The sequence below is a fragment of the Castor canadensis genome, chromosome 4 (assembly GCF_047511655.1).
Source record: "Castor canadensis chromosome 4, mCasCan1.hap1v2, whole genome shotgun sequence".
Taxonomy (NCBI): domain Eukaryota; kingdom Metazoa; phylum Chordata; class Mammalia; order Rodentia; family Castoridae; genus Castor; species Castor canadensis.
The window spans coordinates 173,848,321-173,864,822 of NC_133389.1; the positions used below are offsets into that span (position 1 = coordinate 173,848,321).

A 16,502-nucleotide genomic window follows, 5' to 3' on the forward strand; every position below is an offset into this window, starting at 1 on the left:
TCAGCAACACCACCAACAACAGGTGTTGGCGAGGATGCGGGGCGGGTGGGGGGGGTGCGGGGGAGGAACCCTTTTACACTGTTGGTGGGAATGTAAACTAGTACAACCACTCTGGAAAAAAATTTGGAGGCTACTTAAAAAGCTAAACATTGATCTACCATTTGATCCAGCAATACCTCTCTTCGGGAAATACCCAAAAGACTGTGACACAGGTTCCTCCAGAGACACCTGCACAGCCATGTTTATTGCCGCACTATTCACAATAGCCAACTTATGGAAACAGCAAAGATGCCCCACCACTGATGAATGGGTCAAGAAAATGTGGTAGCTATACACAATGGAATTTTATGCAGCCATGAAGAAGAACGCAATGTTATCATTCGCTGGTAAATGGATGGAATTGGAGAACATCATTCTGAGTGAGGTTAGCCTGGCCCAAAAGACTAAACATCGTATGTTCTCCCTCATATGCGGACATTAGATCAAGGGCAAACACAACAAGGGGATTGGACTATGAGCACATGATAAAAGCGAGAGCACACAAGGAAGGGGTGAGGATAGGTAAGACACTTAAAAAATTAGCATTTGTTGCCCTCAATGCAGAGAAACTAAAGCAGATACCTTAAAAGCAACTGTGGCCAATAGGAGAAGGGGACCAGGAACTAGAGAAAAGGTTAGATCAAAAAGAATTAACCTAGAAGGTAACACACATGCACAGGAAATCAATGTGAGTCAATGCCCTGAATAGCTATCCTTATCTCAACCAGCAAAAACCCTTGTTCCTTCCTATTATTGCTTATACTCTCTCTTCAACAAAATTAGAGATAAGGGCAGGTGTCGAGGTGGTGGCGGGGAGAGGGAGGGGGCGGAGTATGTGGTAAGGGAGGGGGTGGGGGCAGGGGGGAGAACTGACCTAAGCATTGCCTGCACATATGAATAATAAAACAATAAAAATTTAAAAACATTGTTTAGTCAAACAAGTTTGGAAAATTAATTTAGTAAATTGATTGCAGTACTAATTAGAGTCATTAGTAACTAATATCATAGTGGATCTTCAAGAAGGTATAGGTTGTAGTATTTCCCAAATTTATTTGACTATAGAACTCTTGTTTGTTTAATTAAGTACGTGGGGAGCAGAAAGAAAAAGAAAGTTGTTTGTTGTTGTCTGACCTCTTTGAAAACGGTTGCAAACATGATGTTAGTTTTCCTCTAAATACTTCAATGTGAATCTTAAGAGTAAAGGTCATTCTGCTACTTAAATGTAATGCCATTTTCATATCAAAGAATATTAGCAGTAAATATTAAATAGTAAATAGTAACGTTTACTATTTAGTCTAAATATAAAACTCCCCAGTTTTCTCAAAAAATGTCTTTTACAGGCAGTTTTCAGGTTTCCAATGTTGCAATTGATAGTTCCTTTTTATATAAAACCACATCCTGCTTTTTCTTACAATTTTTGTTTTTCTGGAGACCAAGCCCATTAAATTGTAGAAATCCTACATTTTGATTATTTCTTCATGGTGCCATTTGATTTGTTCCTCCATTCCCTGTATTTCCTGTATATTGGCACTTATATTTGAGGACTTAATTAGATTTGGTTAGACATTTTTAGAACAATTATGTCATAGACCATGCATCTTATCAGGAGATACACAGTGTCAGGCCATGTCACTAGCACTGCTGAGTTATATCACTGGATCCAGGTGGCAACTGGAAAATCTCTGAGTAGCCAAAGGACATTGCTCCCCTTTGCTCTTAGCATATCTTGTTTGAGGTGATATTCTATCACTTTATGAATATTCTCTTCCCTAACAAACTTCTAAGTAAGGGTTTTTGTGTTCTCTGATGATCTGAGCAAGACTATCGGTTGTTTCATTGGTTTCATGTTAATTTTATACTTACCTATTAAAAAATTCCTTTATAGTAAAATTGGCTCCTTTGCAGGGTAGTTTGTGAATTTTGACAAAAATAGTTGTATACCCTCGAAAATCAAGACACAGAGCAATTACTCCAATGTTTTTCTCTCATTCTCCCTTTACAATCCACCTCCCCCACCTCCAGTGTTTGACAAGCACTAGTCATTTTCACCTTCAGAACATTTCTTTATCTGGAATGTCGTATAAATGGAATCATACATTTCCCGTTTGGAATCTGACTTCTTTAGCATCACAAGTTGTTTATTAAGTATACATGAGACAATGTATTCCTGATTACAGGAATGTTTATTTGTTGCTTTTCAATCTCTAATCAATTAACAGACATTTGGATTGTTTCTAGGTTTGTACATTTATGAGTAAAGCTGCTCTAAATATTCACCTATGAGGCCAGGCATGGTAGTCTGTAATCCCAGCTGCTTGAGAGGCAGAGATCAGGAGGACTACAGTTCCAGATCAGCATGGGCAAAAATATTTGTGAGATCCCTTCTCAACTAATGGCTAGGTACAGTGGCATGCACCTGTCATCCCTGCTGCGTGGGGAAGCACAAATAGTAGCATCATGGTCCAGGCCAGCCTGAGTATGAAATGAAACCCTATCTTAAAAATAACCAACACACACACACACACACACACACACACACACACACACATGGATGGCAGCATGACTCAAGTGGGCAAGGGCCTGCCTAGCAAGCACAAGGTCCTTTTTTTTTTTAATTTTTACTTTATTCATATGTGCATACAGTGTTTGGGTCATTTCTCCCCCTTTTCCTCACCCCCTTCCTTACCCCCCCTACCCCCTTGCTACCTGGCAGAAACTATTTTGCCCTTATCTCTAATTTTGTTGAAGAGAGAGTATAAGCAATAATAGGAAGGACCAGGGGTTTTAAGCACAAGGTCCTGAGTTCAATCCTCAGTACCACCAAAAAAAAAAAAAAAAACCACATGTTCATTTTTGTGAGTGTAAATCTTCAGTTGGCAAATACCTGAGAGTGTGTTTACTGGGTGTATGGTCACTATATATTTAACTTTAGAATAAACTACCAAACTGATTTCTGAAGTGCTCTACCATTTTTTTTTATTCCCACCAACGAGCATAAAAGTTCCACTTGCTCCAGATCCTCCTCAGCACTTGATATTTTCAATTGTTTTCATCTTTGCCATTTGAACAGGTGTACAATGGGTGTCAGATTGTAATTTTAATTTGCATCTCTCTAATAACTAAGGATATTTCTTCCCATGGATTTATTTGCCACATGTGTATCTTTGCTGAATTCTGTTTCATTATTTTGCCCATTTTTTATTAAATCATTTTTCTTACTGAGTTTTGAAAATTCTTTATATATTCTGAATGCAAGACCTTTATCAGGTATGTGATTTGCAATTATTTTCTCGTAGTCCTTCCATTCTCTTACTAGCATCTTTTTTGGCACAAAAGATTTTCATTTGGATGAAGTACAATACCATTTTTTTAATACCTTATGCTCTTATTTTATATCTAGAAAATTTTTCTCTTAACCCAAAACCATGGAGATTTTTTTCCACAGTTTTTCTGGGAGTTACATAGTTTTATAATTTACACTTAAATCTATAACTCATTTTGAGTTGGTTTTCTATATAAGATATGTGGTATGGAACAATGTTCATTTTTTTGCCTTTGGACTTCTAAATATTTCAAAAACAATTATTGAAAAGACTATCATTTGTCATTGAATTGTGTCTGTACTTTTGTCAAATAACATTTGATTACATTTATATAAATCCATTTCTGGATACTGTATTCCTTTTGATTGAGCTGTATGAAATCTCTCCTTCACCAACACTACACTGATCTCCTTAGCTTTAGCGTTAGTCTTAAAATCACAAAGTACAAACCCTTTCACTTTCACTTTATTCTTTTTCAAAATGCTTTACTCTAGTTCCTTTCCCTTTCCTCATAAATTTAGAAGAACTTTGTTAATATCCACTACAAATCTTGCTAAGATTTTGGTTTTCTAGTTAAGTAGGGAGACAACTGACATCTTAACAATAAAATGCATGAATACAATATATTTCTCCATTTGTTTAGGTCTGCCTTAATTTCTTTAAATAGTGGTTTATAATTTTGAACATAAAGATACTCCATATATTTTTCTAAGTATATATTTTTTGGAAGGGGTGGTATGCTAATGTAAATGGCGCTTTAAAATATTTCTGTTTGTTGAGATGACTAATATGCTTTTTCTTCTTTAGCTTATTAACATACTAAATTGCTTAGATTTCCAAAGTTGAAGCAGGTTTGCATTCCCTAGTTGAGATATATTATGGTCCAGCCTGTTAAAAAATGCCATGTATACTCAAAGAAAATATGTATTCCACTATTGTTGAGTGAAGTATTCATTGAAGGGTATTAGATGAATTTATCCAATTCTGTTGTTCAAGTCTTCTATATCCCTAATTATCTGCTTGTTCTGTTGAGTATGATGAGAATTTTGCAGTCAGTGCTTTACCCCTGAGGTACACCCCCACAATGAGTATTTTGGATTATACAGAATTACTGTAATATTTAATGCAGTTTATTGCTGTGATTACCCTGGATACACAAAAAGTTTCAAATTCCTCTAGTGTTACTTTCTTTTTAGGATGGGGCTGATTCACTTAGAGTCTTTTTTTCCTCAATGTTTGCTTAAACTTCAGTTTCAGGTTCTCCTGTTCTATGACCAGGTAGTTTCTTTTCCCATTCACCTAAGTCTCTTCCAGTGGAATAGTGCCTTACTTGTTACTTTGTGCCTTTCAGTCTGGTGGTGAGAGGCAAGTGGGGGTATGTCCTGATTTGGCCTTAGCCTTGGGCACTGGTTTGGCCCTGTCTGGACTTCTTAGGGTTCTAAATGAAATGGTGATGGTGGTTCTTGCCCTTCTTCCAGGTAAGAACCTGGATCTAGGCAGCCTCTCATACCTTTCCTGTAGTGGTCAGCACCAAGATTAACAAAGGACACTTTCACTGACTCTCATTAGTCTCTTGTGAGACCAGGTGAAGTCCTAGACTAGCCTGAAAGTGGGTATTAATTCCTTTATATCACAGCCTGCAGTGGTTCTGTGTTCTCTTAGCAGCACTCAGCCTTTACCCAATGTGTTAATGATTTAGGTAAATTCTTTTTACTGGTGGTTCAGCAAAGTCTGTCCTAGGTAAGCAAGTGTTCATGTACCATTTTAGATTTAGGTTTAAGTAATTTCTCTACCAACCAGCTCTCTGATGTGTTCAAAGAAAGTTACTAATTTGTAGATTGTCCAGCAGTTATGTTTATTTTACGGATGAGAGTGACACTGTTCCCAACTTTCGACATCCCAACTGGAAACTAGAGTGTTCCTTATTCTTATAGGGGTTTATATTTATCGTACCATGCACATTTATTTTTATTAGCTTCTTCTTTGTTTTTTTACCGTAAAGAGGATCTTTCTTTCCCTCACAAAGCAGGTAAAAACTATAGTTCCTTGTAAAATATGTGAGTGAATGCTTAGTTCTCTTTTTGATTCTTGGTTTTCAGACTTAAGGAGTGTTAGTATAATAATCACTAATAATGCTGAGTTTTAAAAGAGCCAACTAACAGAAACTCATTTGGTAGAGTGCCAATCTTGCACCAATGAGTTTCAGAATTTTCTTTAGTTAAATGTATTGTGAGAGTAATTAAAGGATCAAGGCAGCAACCTTTTGACCTTAGAATTTGCTATTATCATATTTTCTAATAGTACCTGGCCATAATTAACAGGTCCTAAGGTAAATGCCAGGTATAATAATACCAAAGCAGCCTTTGAAGAAGAAATAGCAAAATCTCTATTATTTTAAGGGCTTGAACATTTACCACTATTAACCGAAATTTTGTCTTCTGTTGGTTGTCTCAGTTCTTATAAATGAGTCCATGAAGCAGCTGATACCATAATAATAGAAAAATTTTGGAAAAGAGCCATCTCTTCCTTTGCGTCAAAAGGCAGATGCCAACTAGGAACATTAGCTCACTGCATTTTTCTCTCTTCTCTCCATGTATAGTTTGTGCTTTTTTTTTTTTTTTTTTCTATAGCCTGCCACCGAGTTCAGCTGGCACTGGGTACAAAGCTCTGTCCTTTTCAACTTCTGTCTGCCAGCCTGGAGTATGTGTACTGGTCAAAGCTGGAAATCCTTACTGACATGTGGAATTACTTGTGTTTCTCTTCTTAGATTTTTCTGAAAAGCAAATGGCCACAATCACACTTTGGCTGTCTTATGAAAATCAGGCAGAGTTGTCATTCCCCCGACCCCACACTTGTGCAGTTGGGGTTGCTCCTTAGCCATATGTGAAATTATAGTAGAATGTACTACAAAGGCCTTGGCTTGAGAATGAAACTCACTGCTGCTTTGTCTCCTCTTAGTATTTACATGTAAAATTACCAGGGAAGCTATAATGGAAAAAATATGTAAGTTCCAATTTAATCTTTTGTTGTTAACAGATCATTTGATGAGAGCTTTAAATCCTGTTCGTAAGCATCATGTGTTCATAGAGATAATTGAGGTACATTTTAAATTTTAATAGGAGAGGAAGAGAATTTTTGCTTTAATTAAGTTATACATGTTTTCCTTTCACTGAATAAGATCAAGGTATATAAAAGTAGCATTTGTCTTGTTTCTTTATTGTATGAGTATACTTAAGATAGAATAAATTGTGCTCGTTTTTAATAGTGTATTTTAATCTTACAAAATAGTGGGTTTCTTTATGATGTTTTCGTACATTTGCCATGTTTATACCACTATTAAGTCCCTTCCAGTTCCATTATTCTGTAGGAATGGACTAACGGTGCTAGATGTGGTATTGAGAAATGTCTGTCTGGCATATGGATGAGTGTTTGACACTTAGATCTCAAGTGTCTACACATGAAAGATTGAAGATGAAGCCACACAATCATACAAGGCAGATCTAAAATGAAAAATACATGCATTAGATGGTAATATCTTACTCAGTGCGTGATCATATGAGCCTTCCTTGTCCAATGCAGGCATATGCAATTGGCAGTTTTTAACATATGCAGATTTTCTCTGCTGCTTTGCTCAGCTTCTGAGGAGCATTACATCCAGGACAGAGATGTGCAACTAATTCTCTGTGACCACTTAGTTGTTATTCTGGGTTTTTTTTTTAAAGTAATTTGATGTGATTTCCCACAGGAAAACTTTCTATATAATAAAGCAGTGCCATCTGCTAGATTGTCTAAAAGCAGTTTCAATGCAAAATGATACTTGCTTTCAATTTCTGGTTCTTCCTTACTGTTCTATGGTGGAGGTGTTCCTGTTGATGATAAAATTCTGTATTTGAGACTGTGTCTAGATGTGAAATTGTGTATGTAACGAAATACAAGTACCACACATATTGTCTGAAATCTGTGAAACAACATGAGTCTATCCCAGTCAGGAAGAAAAATAATAAAGTAGACCAGAATTCTGTTTAGGTTCCTGCTGAAAAGAAGCAGGTTTGCGTTTAGGTTCCAAATTTTAAAATATTAACTGTGGACTAGCCACTGGTTTAAAGAGAAAGAGAGAGTGAATTAATTTGTCATTTTTTTCTACTAACCCCACAATCACCACTTATTGAAAGACATTATTCATATACTAATAAGTATATTTAGCAATAAAAGTATAAACAAAACTCTAATTCTTTTTTTGTTTTTGAGACAGGATCCCACAATATAACCTAGGCTGGCCTGGAACCCATGTTTATCCTGCCCCAACCTACCAAGTGCTGGGATTACAGGTGTGTATGACCACACCTGGCTTGAAGAAAATTAATTTTACCTATCTATGCCCCCTCCCACACACAGAGGCTACCAAAATTTTAAGTTTTAGGAGAATTGCTTTGCACACTCATGATGTCACTCAGTATTATTATTTATTTGGTTACTCAGCAGATCCTCATTTGAGCCCCTCACAGGCACCAGCATTGTAGGCTATTAAGTATTGTGAGTTACAAAAGTGAATGCATATTATACTTTACTATGAAATTAAGAATACTTTTCTTTTTGGTGAACAGCAAGAGGTTTAAGTGACGTGCATCAGTTCAGATAAGCAGTATATCAGATTCAGGAAAGAGAGATAGTAGCTGTTTAGTTAGTCTATGGTATTCTCTACTTCAGCAACCATGATTCCCTAATGTAATAATTTATAGAATATGAACTTTGTTTTTTTTTTTGGGCAGGACTGTGGTTTGGAATATGAACTTTAATAACACAGTGGTTTGGTTATTCAAGTTTTATTTATACAGTTTTTTTTAATATTAGAAGTTATTGACATGTGTATTCAATGATTAATAAGGCCAAGTCTAACTGGAACAAATCATTACTTGATATTTTTCTAAGAGTATATTAATTTTGAAAAGAGACTATCAGATAGTATGTTAAAATTACCATGGATCTTACATTTGTATTGGTCAAAAAAAATATGGGTGGAAAGAACTTTTTAATGCTATGACACAAAACAAAACAGTACCTTTTTTATAAGGTAAAAGCCACTTACTTTAGTTTATAAACTTAGTAGTTAATATTATTAACAAATAAAATTTTATTCTATTTTAATACAAGTTTTCTAACTCCTTCCTAAACATTGTAAGTATACATCAAAAGGATATGTACTTTTCAAGGCTGTTTCTTAATGTTTTGTGTTTGGTATTAGTTATAGGCTCTGAATTATAGTTTTTGGCTATTGTGGTTGTCTAAATTCAGAAAGCTGAAAACTGCAATATGTGTGCCACCATAAGCAAGTCGTTGCTAAATTTAAAAGATTACGTTACTTATAGAGAGAGCAGTGACATTTCTCTTACTTTCATCTTTAGCTGTTGCTGTGGTTTGTCCCTGTGAAACTCATGCTCAAATTTGATTCCCAGTGTAACATTATCGAGAGGTGACAGGGCCTGTAAGAGATAATTAAGCCATTAAAAGGTATTAAAACCTTTCAAGTGGGAGTGTTTTCTTGCTCTTGTGTAACTAGATTAGTTGATCAGAGTGGGTTGTTATAAAGCAGGGGTGCCCTTTTTCGGCACATGCCTGTTTGCCCTTCCACTCTCTGCTCTGAGATGAAGTGTCCTAACACCCTTGCTAGTGTTGTGCTCAGATTTCCCAGCCTCCAAGTCTGTGAGCCAAAATAAACCTCTTTCCCTCATCAATGACCTACTCTCAGGCATCCCATTATGACAAAAGAAAACAGGTTAAGACATCCATCCATATATATTTGGATAAATTCTTTGGTTGGTTTTAGATTTTTTTAAGCAAAAACTTAAAAGTTGTAAAACAAATAATTTGTAGTGGGAAGGAATGCCTTCTTTATATAAGAAGTCTGCATTTCAAGTACCATATAGAACACACATACCCCAAAAATGCTTGCTGTGGACTGTCATTTAATTTTACTAAAAATCATAGCACACAAGAGTATGAAAATGCGTTTTTTTTAATTTTTAAAATTTATTGAGATATGTTCTCACTGTGTTGCTCAGGTTGATTTTGAACTCCTGGTCTCAAGAGATCTTCTTATCTCATCCCCCTGAGTGCTGAGACTATAGGCCCTCCATACCTGGCCTTAAAAGTACTGTTTTTAATATAGATATGTCAGTAAATTTGAATTCAGGATATTTGCATTTACATAGAACTCAAGTTATCTTCCATAGTTTTCCTTCTAGAAAAGAAATGATTTATATACATGTACTCACATTAACTGTGCGTTAAGACTTTAAAATTTTATGTTGAGCTATATAGACCATTTCTGTAGTTACTTGTATTCCCATGAGAATTTTCACTGCCATCTACTCTTGCTCCGTAAAGCACTGTCACTCATGGTTGTAACCTGTTTTATTGTGTTGTGATGCTAGTGAGAAAAACCACTTGTAATAGAATCACAAATTTAGCTTTTAGAGTGGTCTAGTTTTATCATGTGGCAGTTCTCCAAGGATTCGATTCTATTTATAATTCTGTTGTACTTAGTTATAGAGAGCCAGATGTGAGAGCCATGCATAATATGTATTTATATATCTTCACCAATCTCAATTAGAGAACCAAAGATCTTCTTGTGTCACATCTGTGTAATTTAAAAACACTTTTTGTTGTAATGTAGGGCCCAACTTGCACAGAGTTATTAAGATTACTATAAATATTAAGCTAATTTAAATTACATCGTAATCATTTGCTTTGGAAAATTTTAAATAGGCCAATTGTGCAGGAATAGAAGGCAGGGTAAATAAATCATCAGATAGAATAAAACTGAGCCATTAAACAGACAAAAGAAGCAAGTTCACAGTGTGTCAAATGAGAAGGAGGGTATAAATAGTTCTCTTATAGGAGCAGAAATTCATTTGTTTTTGTCAAGTTTAGTAAGTCTACTATTAAAAAAGTTGGAATAATATTACACCAAGTGCCAATTATTTTTACTTCTCAGAAATACTTAAGTTTCCTTGTTTGGCTTTACTCCAGTTCTAAAGTCTCTGCAAAATCACATAGAACATTCACAGAGAAAAGTGTTATAAGGATAAAGCCATGCATTACCAAAATATAAAATATTTTGCTCTATTCTCCATAATGTCATCGCATTTATGGCATAAAATTGTATTTTATAGTGAATGCAGGGAAAACTATACCTTATCCATTTATCTGCAGCCTCTGCAGGATGCTTGGCTTGAAGCTGGGCAGGGTGATGAAGGAGAATGAACAGAGCCCAAAGCAACCAAACTTAGCTTCTCTTCAGATTGTCCCTCTCCTTTTATTTTTGTGTGAGCCCTTCTTCCCTTTCTCATCTCTGCTCAGCACCTTCCAGGCTGAGCTTCTCCATATACTTGGAGTAAGAAGGCCACTGTTCCTGTTACTAGTTACTAGCTCTCCTTGATTACCACAGTGATTTCTCCCTTCTCTTCCATCCCCTTCTCTTCTGTTTCCCTATCCTTTTGCTTCTTTCTATTAGTAAAATGCGCAAATCATGGGTATATAGCTCAGAGTTTTTAGCATATGTATGCAACCACATAACCACAGGATAAAACATTTTCTGACTTGTGTCACTGTAGGTTAATTTTACTTGTTCAAGGTATTCAGCATCATCACTGTTCACCAGGGAAATGCAAAAATTAAAGCCACAATGAGTAACTAAAATTTAAAAAATTTAAAAAAACAAATGCCAATGAAGATGAGCGGCAGCTGGAGTTCTCATACACTGCTAGGGGGAAGTATAAAATGGCACAACTACTTTGAAAGCTGGTTAGAAACTCTAAGGAAGTTAAATAATGCCTACCTTATAATTCAGCATTCTCACTCCCAGGTATACCTGATACATGAAAATATATCAGTCCACACAAAGAATGTTCACTGCAGCTTTATTCATAATAACCAAACTAGAAAATCACAGTGATTTCATTCCTGAGTGTCCCAGCATACTCTGGATTCTGTGTAGTTTTAGTCTGCTTTAGTATACTGTTTAGGAGTCCTAGCATCAGGCAGTTCCACTTACCATACAACACACAAAATGTAAAGCTTCATTAAATCTTACTGAATGTGGCCTTTATGTATCTGTTCTGATTAACCTGAAAGCAAGGCCACTTGGGGAAATTGGCTTTGGGTTGCCAAGGAGGAGTCTGGCACACTTTGTGTGGAAGAGCATGTTTGTGTTGCAAAATGCAGTTTTGTTTTGCTAGAAAATAACATGGATTGACTTACATCATTGCATTTTTAAAAATTTTTCAACTTCGTAAAACTAAAAGGAAACCTTGTTGAAATAAAATGTAGCTAGCCCATGGACATTAAAGGAGATTAAGTGTTTAATAAGTGTCTTCTAGAGGAAGTGACATCTGTATAGAACACCTGCTGTCTTCATTATATCTTTAAATAAACTGCATCTCTGGGGGCTAGCAAGGCCCTTCTTTTAGCACACTATGCTGTGACAGAGATAAATTTTAAACCTCAAGTAATTTGCCATTGTGTAGAGGATGCTATTTAGTGAAAGGGGAAATGAGCCCCTGACTTTATATAATGCAGGCCCAGAAAGTCCCATTTTGAGCACAACTTTGAGACTCTGATATTTATCAGGTTATGTCACATTTCCTATCCCTTGGTATTATTAATTATTTACTAATTGCTAGCTTAGTGTTTGATGTAACATAAACATTGCATACATATGTTGCAAGTAGACTGAATTTGCACAGTGCGTCTTGGTTTGTAGGCATAGGTGTTTAATAGAATTTGTTCTCTTTGTGTCCTTTGACCAAGTAATGCTTGCATTAATCACTTTCTCTGTTCTGTTTTTGCTTATTACTGTCCTGCTTTGCAGTAGGGGGCAGAAGTAGGCGGATGTGAAAGAGCACCAATGAAAACTGTTCTATGTGTGCCTTTTAAATCAGTTGTCATTTGGCAGATTATAAATCTAACCAAGAATGAGTTCCATAAGCAATGACTGTGAAAAACCTTCTGGCTCCTGAAAATAATATTTAATCAGCAGTATAGTTGATTTTATTAGCCTGAGGAAAAATAACCACCAAATCCTACTCTATTATAGATGGAATTTTTAAGAGCCCAAATTAAGACATCTGGTTTTTAACTATATGAACCTAATGTTTTGTTCTCCTAAAAAAAGCAGCTGTTACATAGTTGCTGTGTACTCTGTATTTCTCAGACCTTGACACTAGACAACAGGAACATCATCAGAGCTAATGAGCAATTAGGATGTTCTTCCCTGTCAGTTAACCAACAGAATAATTAAACCAATGAGTACTGTCCTTAAAAATACCAATACTTATATTTTCTAAAAAATGCATCTTTCTCTGCTCATTGCAATTGCATGAATTAAGCACACAACTTCTTAACTTTGAAAAACTACATAAAAATTGTACCTACAGCAAACAGAAGAGAGATATACAAATGGAATAACATACTCTAAACTCAGAATTCATGAAATTTTTTTTCTCCTACGTGTCAAAGTGACATCATAACATCTACCACCTTATTTCACTTAAAGATTGATAGGTAGAATGCTTACACAGTGAACATCCTTTTTTGTGTGAATGAATGTATAAAGTTTAGGACAATCTAGGTATTGATCCAAAGGTTGAATTAATAAGTTTTAGACTATTACCCATCTGTGAATTTGAGCTTTACCTTAAATGTCATGAGAGGCTAGTAAAGGATTTGAATAGAGTGAGCAAAGCAGAGAAAACAGGTAAAGACACAAAGATGGGCAGATAGTCTTTTGGAAGAATTGAGTGGATTGTGGCTGAAATATATTTTTCAGGCTGGCAAGTAATCAAGATGAAAAGAGAGGTGGGAGTTGGGTTATTCAGTGCCCAATGTGCTGAGTTTAAGGGTTTTGCACCCTGAAGACAATCTAAGCCATTGAGAATCTTAAGTAGGGAAGCATTAAGATCAAATCTGGGTATTAAAATCACAGTGCTATGTGTGAGGAAAAAGGAGCTGAAATTGAAGTGAGTCGTAGCAGGCAACATTGTAAGTAACCTATGTATGTATGTGTACTTGCATGTACTGCTCAACTGGGAGGCTGAGGTTCCACAGGTAACAAGGGGTAGAGCTAGGATTAGAATCCAGAGAGTCTTCTCTCAGAGCCTGTGTACTTAATCACTACATTATTTTGTCTTTAACATTGTATTTTAAGATACAATAATACTGCTATGTTCTTTAATAATAATTTATATTTATATTTATATTAGTTTGCTAGGACTGCCATAGCAAAATATGGACTGGTGTATTAAACAACAGAAATTTATTTCCTCACCTCTCCAGAGGCCGAAAGTCAAAGATCAAAGTGCCAACAGGTTTGGTTTCTCCTGAGACCCTTCTTCTTGGCTTGTAGATGACAGCCTTTTCCCTGTGTTCCCTCATATTTCCTCTGCTCTGTTCATGTGCAACCTTGGTATTTCTTTGTGTGAACAAATTTTATCTACCTATAAGGACACAGTCAGAGTGAATTAGGGCCTGCTTTACCAGTTTCTTTTAAAAGTTGATTATGTTTTGATTGACAAAAATAACACATATTTGTCATGTATAACATGATGTTTTTAGCTATGAATATGTTGTGGAATACCTTACTTGGGCTAACATATGCGTTATTGCTCATACCTTTTTTTTTTTTTAAATCCGTGGCTCAATATCTTCCCAAACACTTGCTCCTTGTGAACACCATTCAACTCTCTGCTTCTATGAGTTTAACTTTTTTAGATTCCATAGAAAAATGAGATCATAGAGTATTTTGTCTTTCTGTGGCTGGCTTATTTCACCTACCATAGTACTCTTCTGGTTCACCATGTTATTACAAATGATAGGATTTCCTTCTTTTTAGGGCTGAATGGTAATCCATTGTTTATACATACCACATGATATGATAAATTCAATCTTTGATGGACACTTTGATTCCATATTTTAGCTATTGTGTGCCTTCAACACTAATTTCAGTTCTTGGAAATACATACCCAATAGTATATTGGGATTTCTGGATCATATGATCTACTTTCAATTTTTTGAGGAACCTCCATGCTGTTTTGCATAATGACTACACTGATTTACATTCTCACCAACAGTGTACAAAGGTTCATTTTCCTCCACGTCCTCTACAATAGTTATCTTTCATCTTTTTGATAACAGTCATTCAAACAGGTATGAGTTAATATCTCATTGTGGTTTTCATATGCATTTTCTTGATGTTTATTGATGCTGAACATTTTTTCAAATACTTGTTAGTAATTTGTATATCTTTGGAAAGATGTCTGTTTAGTTTTCTTGCCTATTTTTAAATCGTTACTTGTTTTCTTGCTGTTGAGCTCCTTCTATATTTTAGATATAAACCCCTATCACATGTATGGCTTGTGAATATTTTTCCCATACTGTAGGTTTTCTCTTCATTCAGTTAATTGTTTACTTTGCTGTGCAAAAAGATTGTAGCTTTATGTAATCCCATTTATCTATTTTCATTATTGTTTTCTATACTTTTGGAGCCATATCCAAAAAATCTTTGCTCAAATAAGTGTCTAGAGCTTTTCCCCTCTGTTTTTTTACAATACTTTTACAGCTTCAGGTGTTACATTTTTTCCAATCTATTTTTAGTATATAACAAAACATTATTCTAACAGCCTCACTTTAACTTAATCATATCTTTAAATCCCATAGCTCCAAATACATTCATACTCTGAGGGGTACTGGGTATTAGACTTCAGGGTAAGGTTTTGGGGACATATAATTTAGCCTGTAATAATAACATAATTATAAGACTAATAGTAGCCTTGGTAGTATTCTACTAAATGCTACTAATACTGACTTAGTTAACTTATCTTTTTGTACTCATTCCTATTGGAATGAAATTTGAAAATGTAGTGAATTAGAGATTTTTTTTTTATAGAATGTTCATGAAAAAGCTTCTAGCTTATTTTTAAGTAGTGGTTATAAATATCTTCTTGGTCAGTGTTAAGCTTCCTGTGGGAATTTCTACTGCAGATTTAATGGTTGAGTGTTTTCAAGGTCTTCAACAGATACCTGGGAAAGTCTATAGAATATGAAATCCCAAAATGTTTTCCATCCCACAGGTAACATTCAGTTAACTATAGATATAATCTAATTTAGTGCAAAGGTAGAATAAATAAAGGACAGTGGACTTTTACCAAAAATACAGCTTGCTTATATTAAGGAGAACTGAGTACAGTCACAAATGCAATGATCTCACTTGATTTCTGATCAAAACAGAATGACCTTTGTTTTCCAAGAAATTCAGTAAATGAGTGGAGATTATGGTTACATCCAAGGGCTATAATTCAAGAATAGAGTTTACTAATGATGTTAATAACTAAAAATGTTTCCCTTAGAGGTATTTGGAATTCTCAGCTCTGGCTGCTTATTTGCAAAGCTTGTTGAAATTATGAGTACTATGGCTCTGAATAAAGTGGAATCCATAGCACGTGGGGTGCATGGATTGTGGTATAATTCAGGTATTGCGCTTGCATCCATGCTCCCCTGGCAATTCCAGCAGGTCTTTCTCTCCTGTCAGGTGCAGAGCTCCTTGAGGATCAATGTAGGAGGTTCTTTTTCACTTCCACATTTCTCAAGAAGCTCTAGAGAAGATAGTGGTTGCTTGGGGTTTTGTTGTTGTTCTTGAAGATGCAAATAGTATTACCTACTATTACCAGTTACCTGGATGCCCTAAATTCTTTATATGTTATTGTAAAAATACATGGAAAACCCATATTGTGCCAGATACGAGCAAGGTAGCATCCCCCACAGCCTCTTGTAAATGTAAACAAAGACTAAAATTCTCTGCCTTCAGGGAACTCCTGCATATAGAAAAGAGAGTGGAGGGAGGGGCCTAGGAATGCATTAACAAAAATCCAAAAAATAGCTATTTTTGGATAAAGCTAATGTTAACCTAAGAGAATGAAGACGATGACTGGGAATGTTTAGGGATGGGATAGATGGATGTTTGGATTGAAGGAAGGAAAGTGGCGGATGGTTTTCTAATAATATCTTCATGATGGGAAAAGAAGCTATTAAGTCCAACTTTCATCATAGTCTAATTCTTGTAAAAATTATATAAGACCTGTGAAACTA

The 16,502-nt window shown here is 35.5% G+C and overlaps 1 protein-coding gene across 7 annotated transcripts in view; it reads left to right on the forward strand.

Moving 5' to 3' along the window:
* Positions 1–16,502, forward strand: part of Rhbdd1 (rhomboid domain containing 1) — a 135,407-nt gene that overhangs the window by 79,592 nt on the left and 39,313 nt on the right. Inside the window, exons 7-8 of one of the 7 annotated variants that reach the window (XM_074071890.1) lie at positions 6,399–6,460; positions 7,615–7,644. The exons of 4 other annotated variants lie outside the window; for them this stretch is intronic. In XM_074071890.1, coding sequence (XP_073927991.1) covers positions 6,399–6,460; positions 7,615–7,629 — 77 coding nt within the window. In that variant the 3' untranslated portion in view covers positions 7,630–7,644. Of the gene's footprint in view, positions 1–6,398; positions 6,494–7,614; positions 7,678–16,502 lie in introns of those variants that run through there. 2 more of the 7 variants (XM_074071889.1, XM_074071891.1) reach the window with 2 other exon arrangements.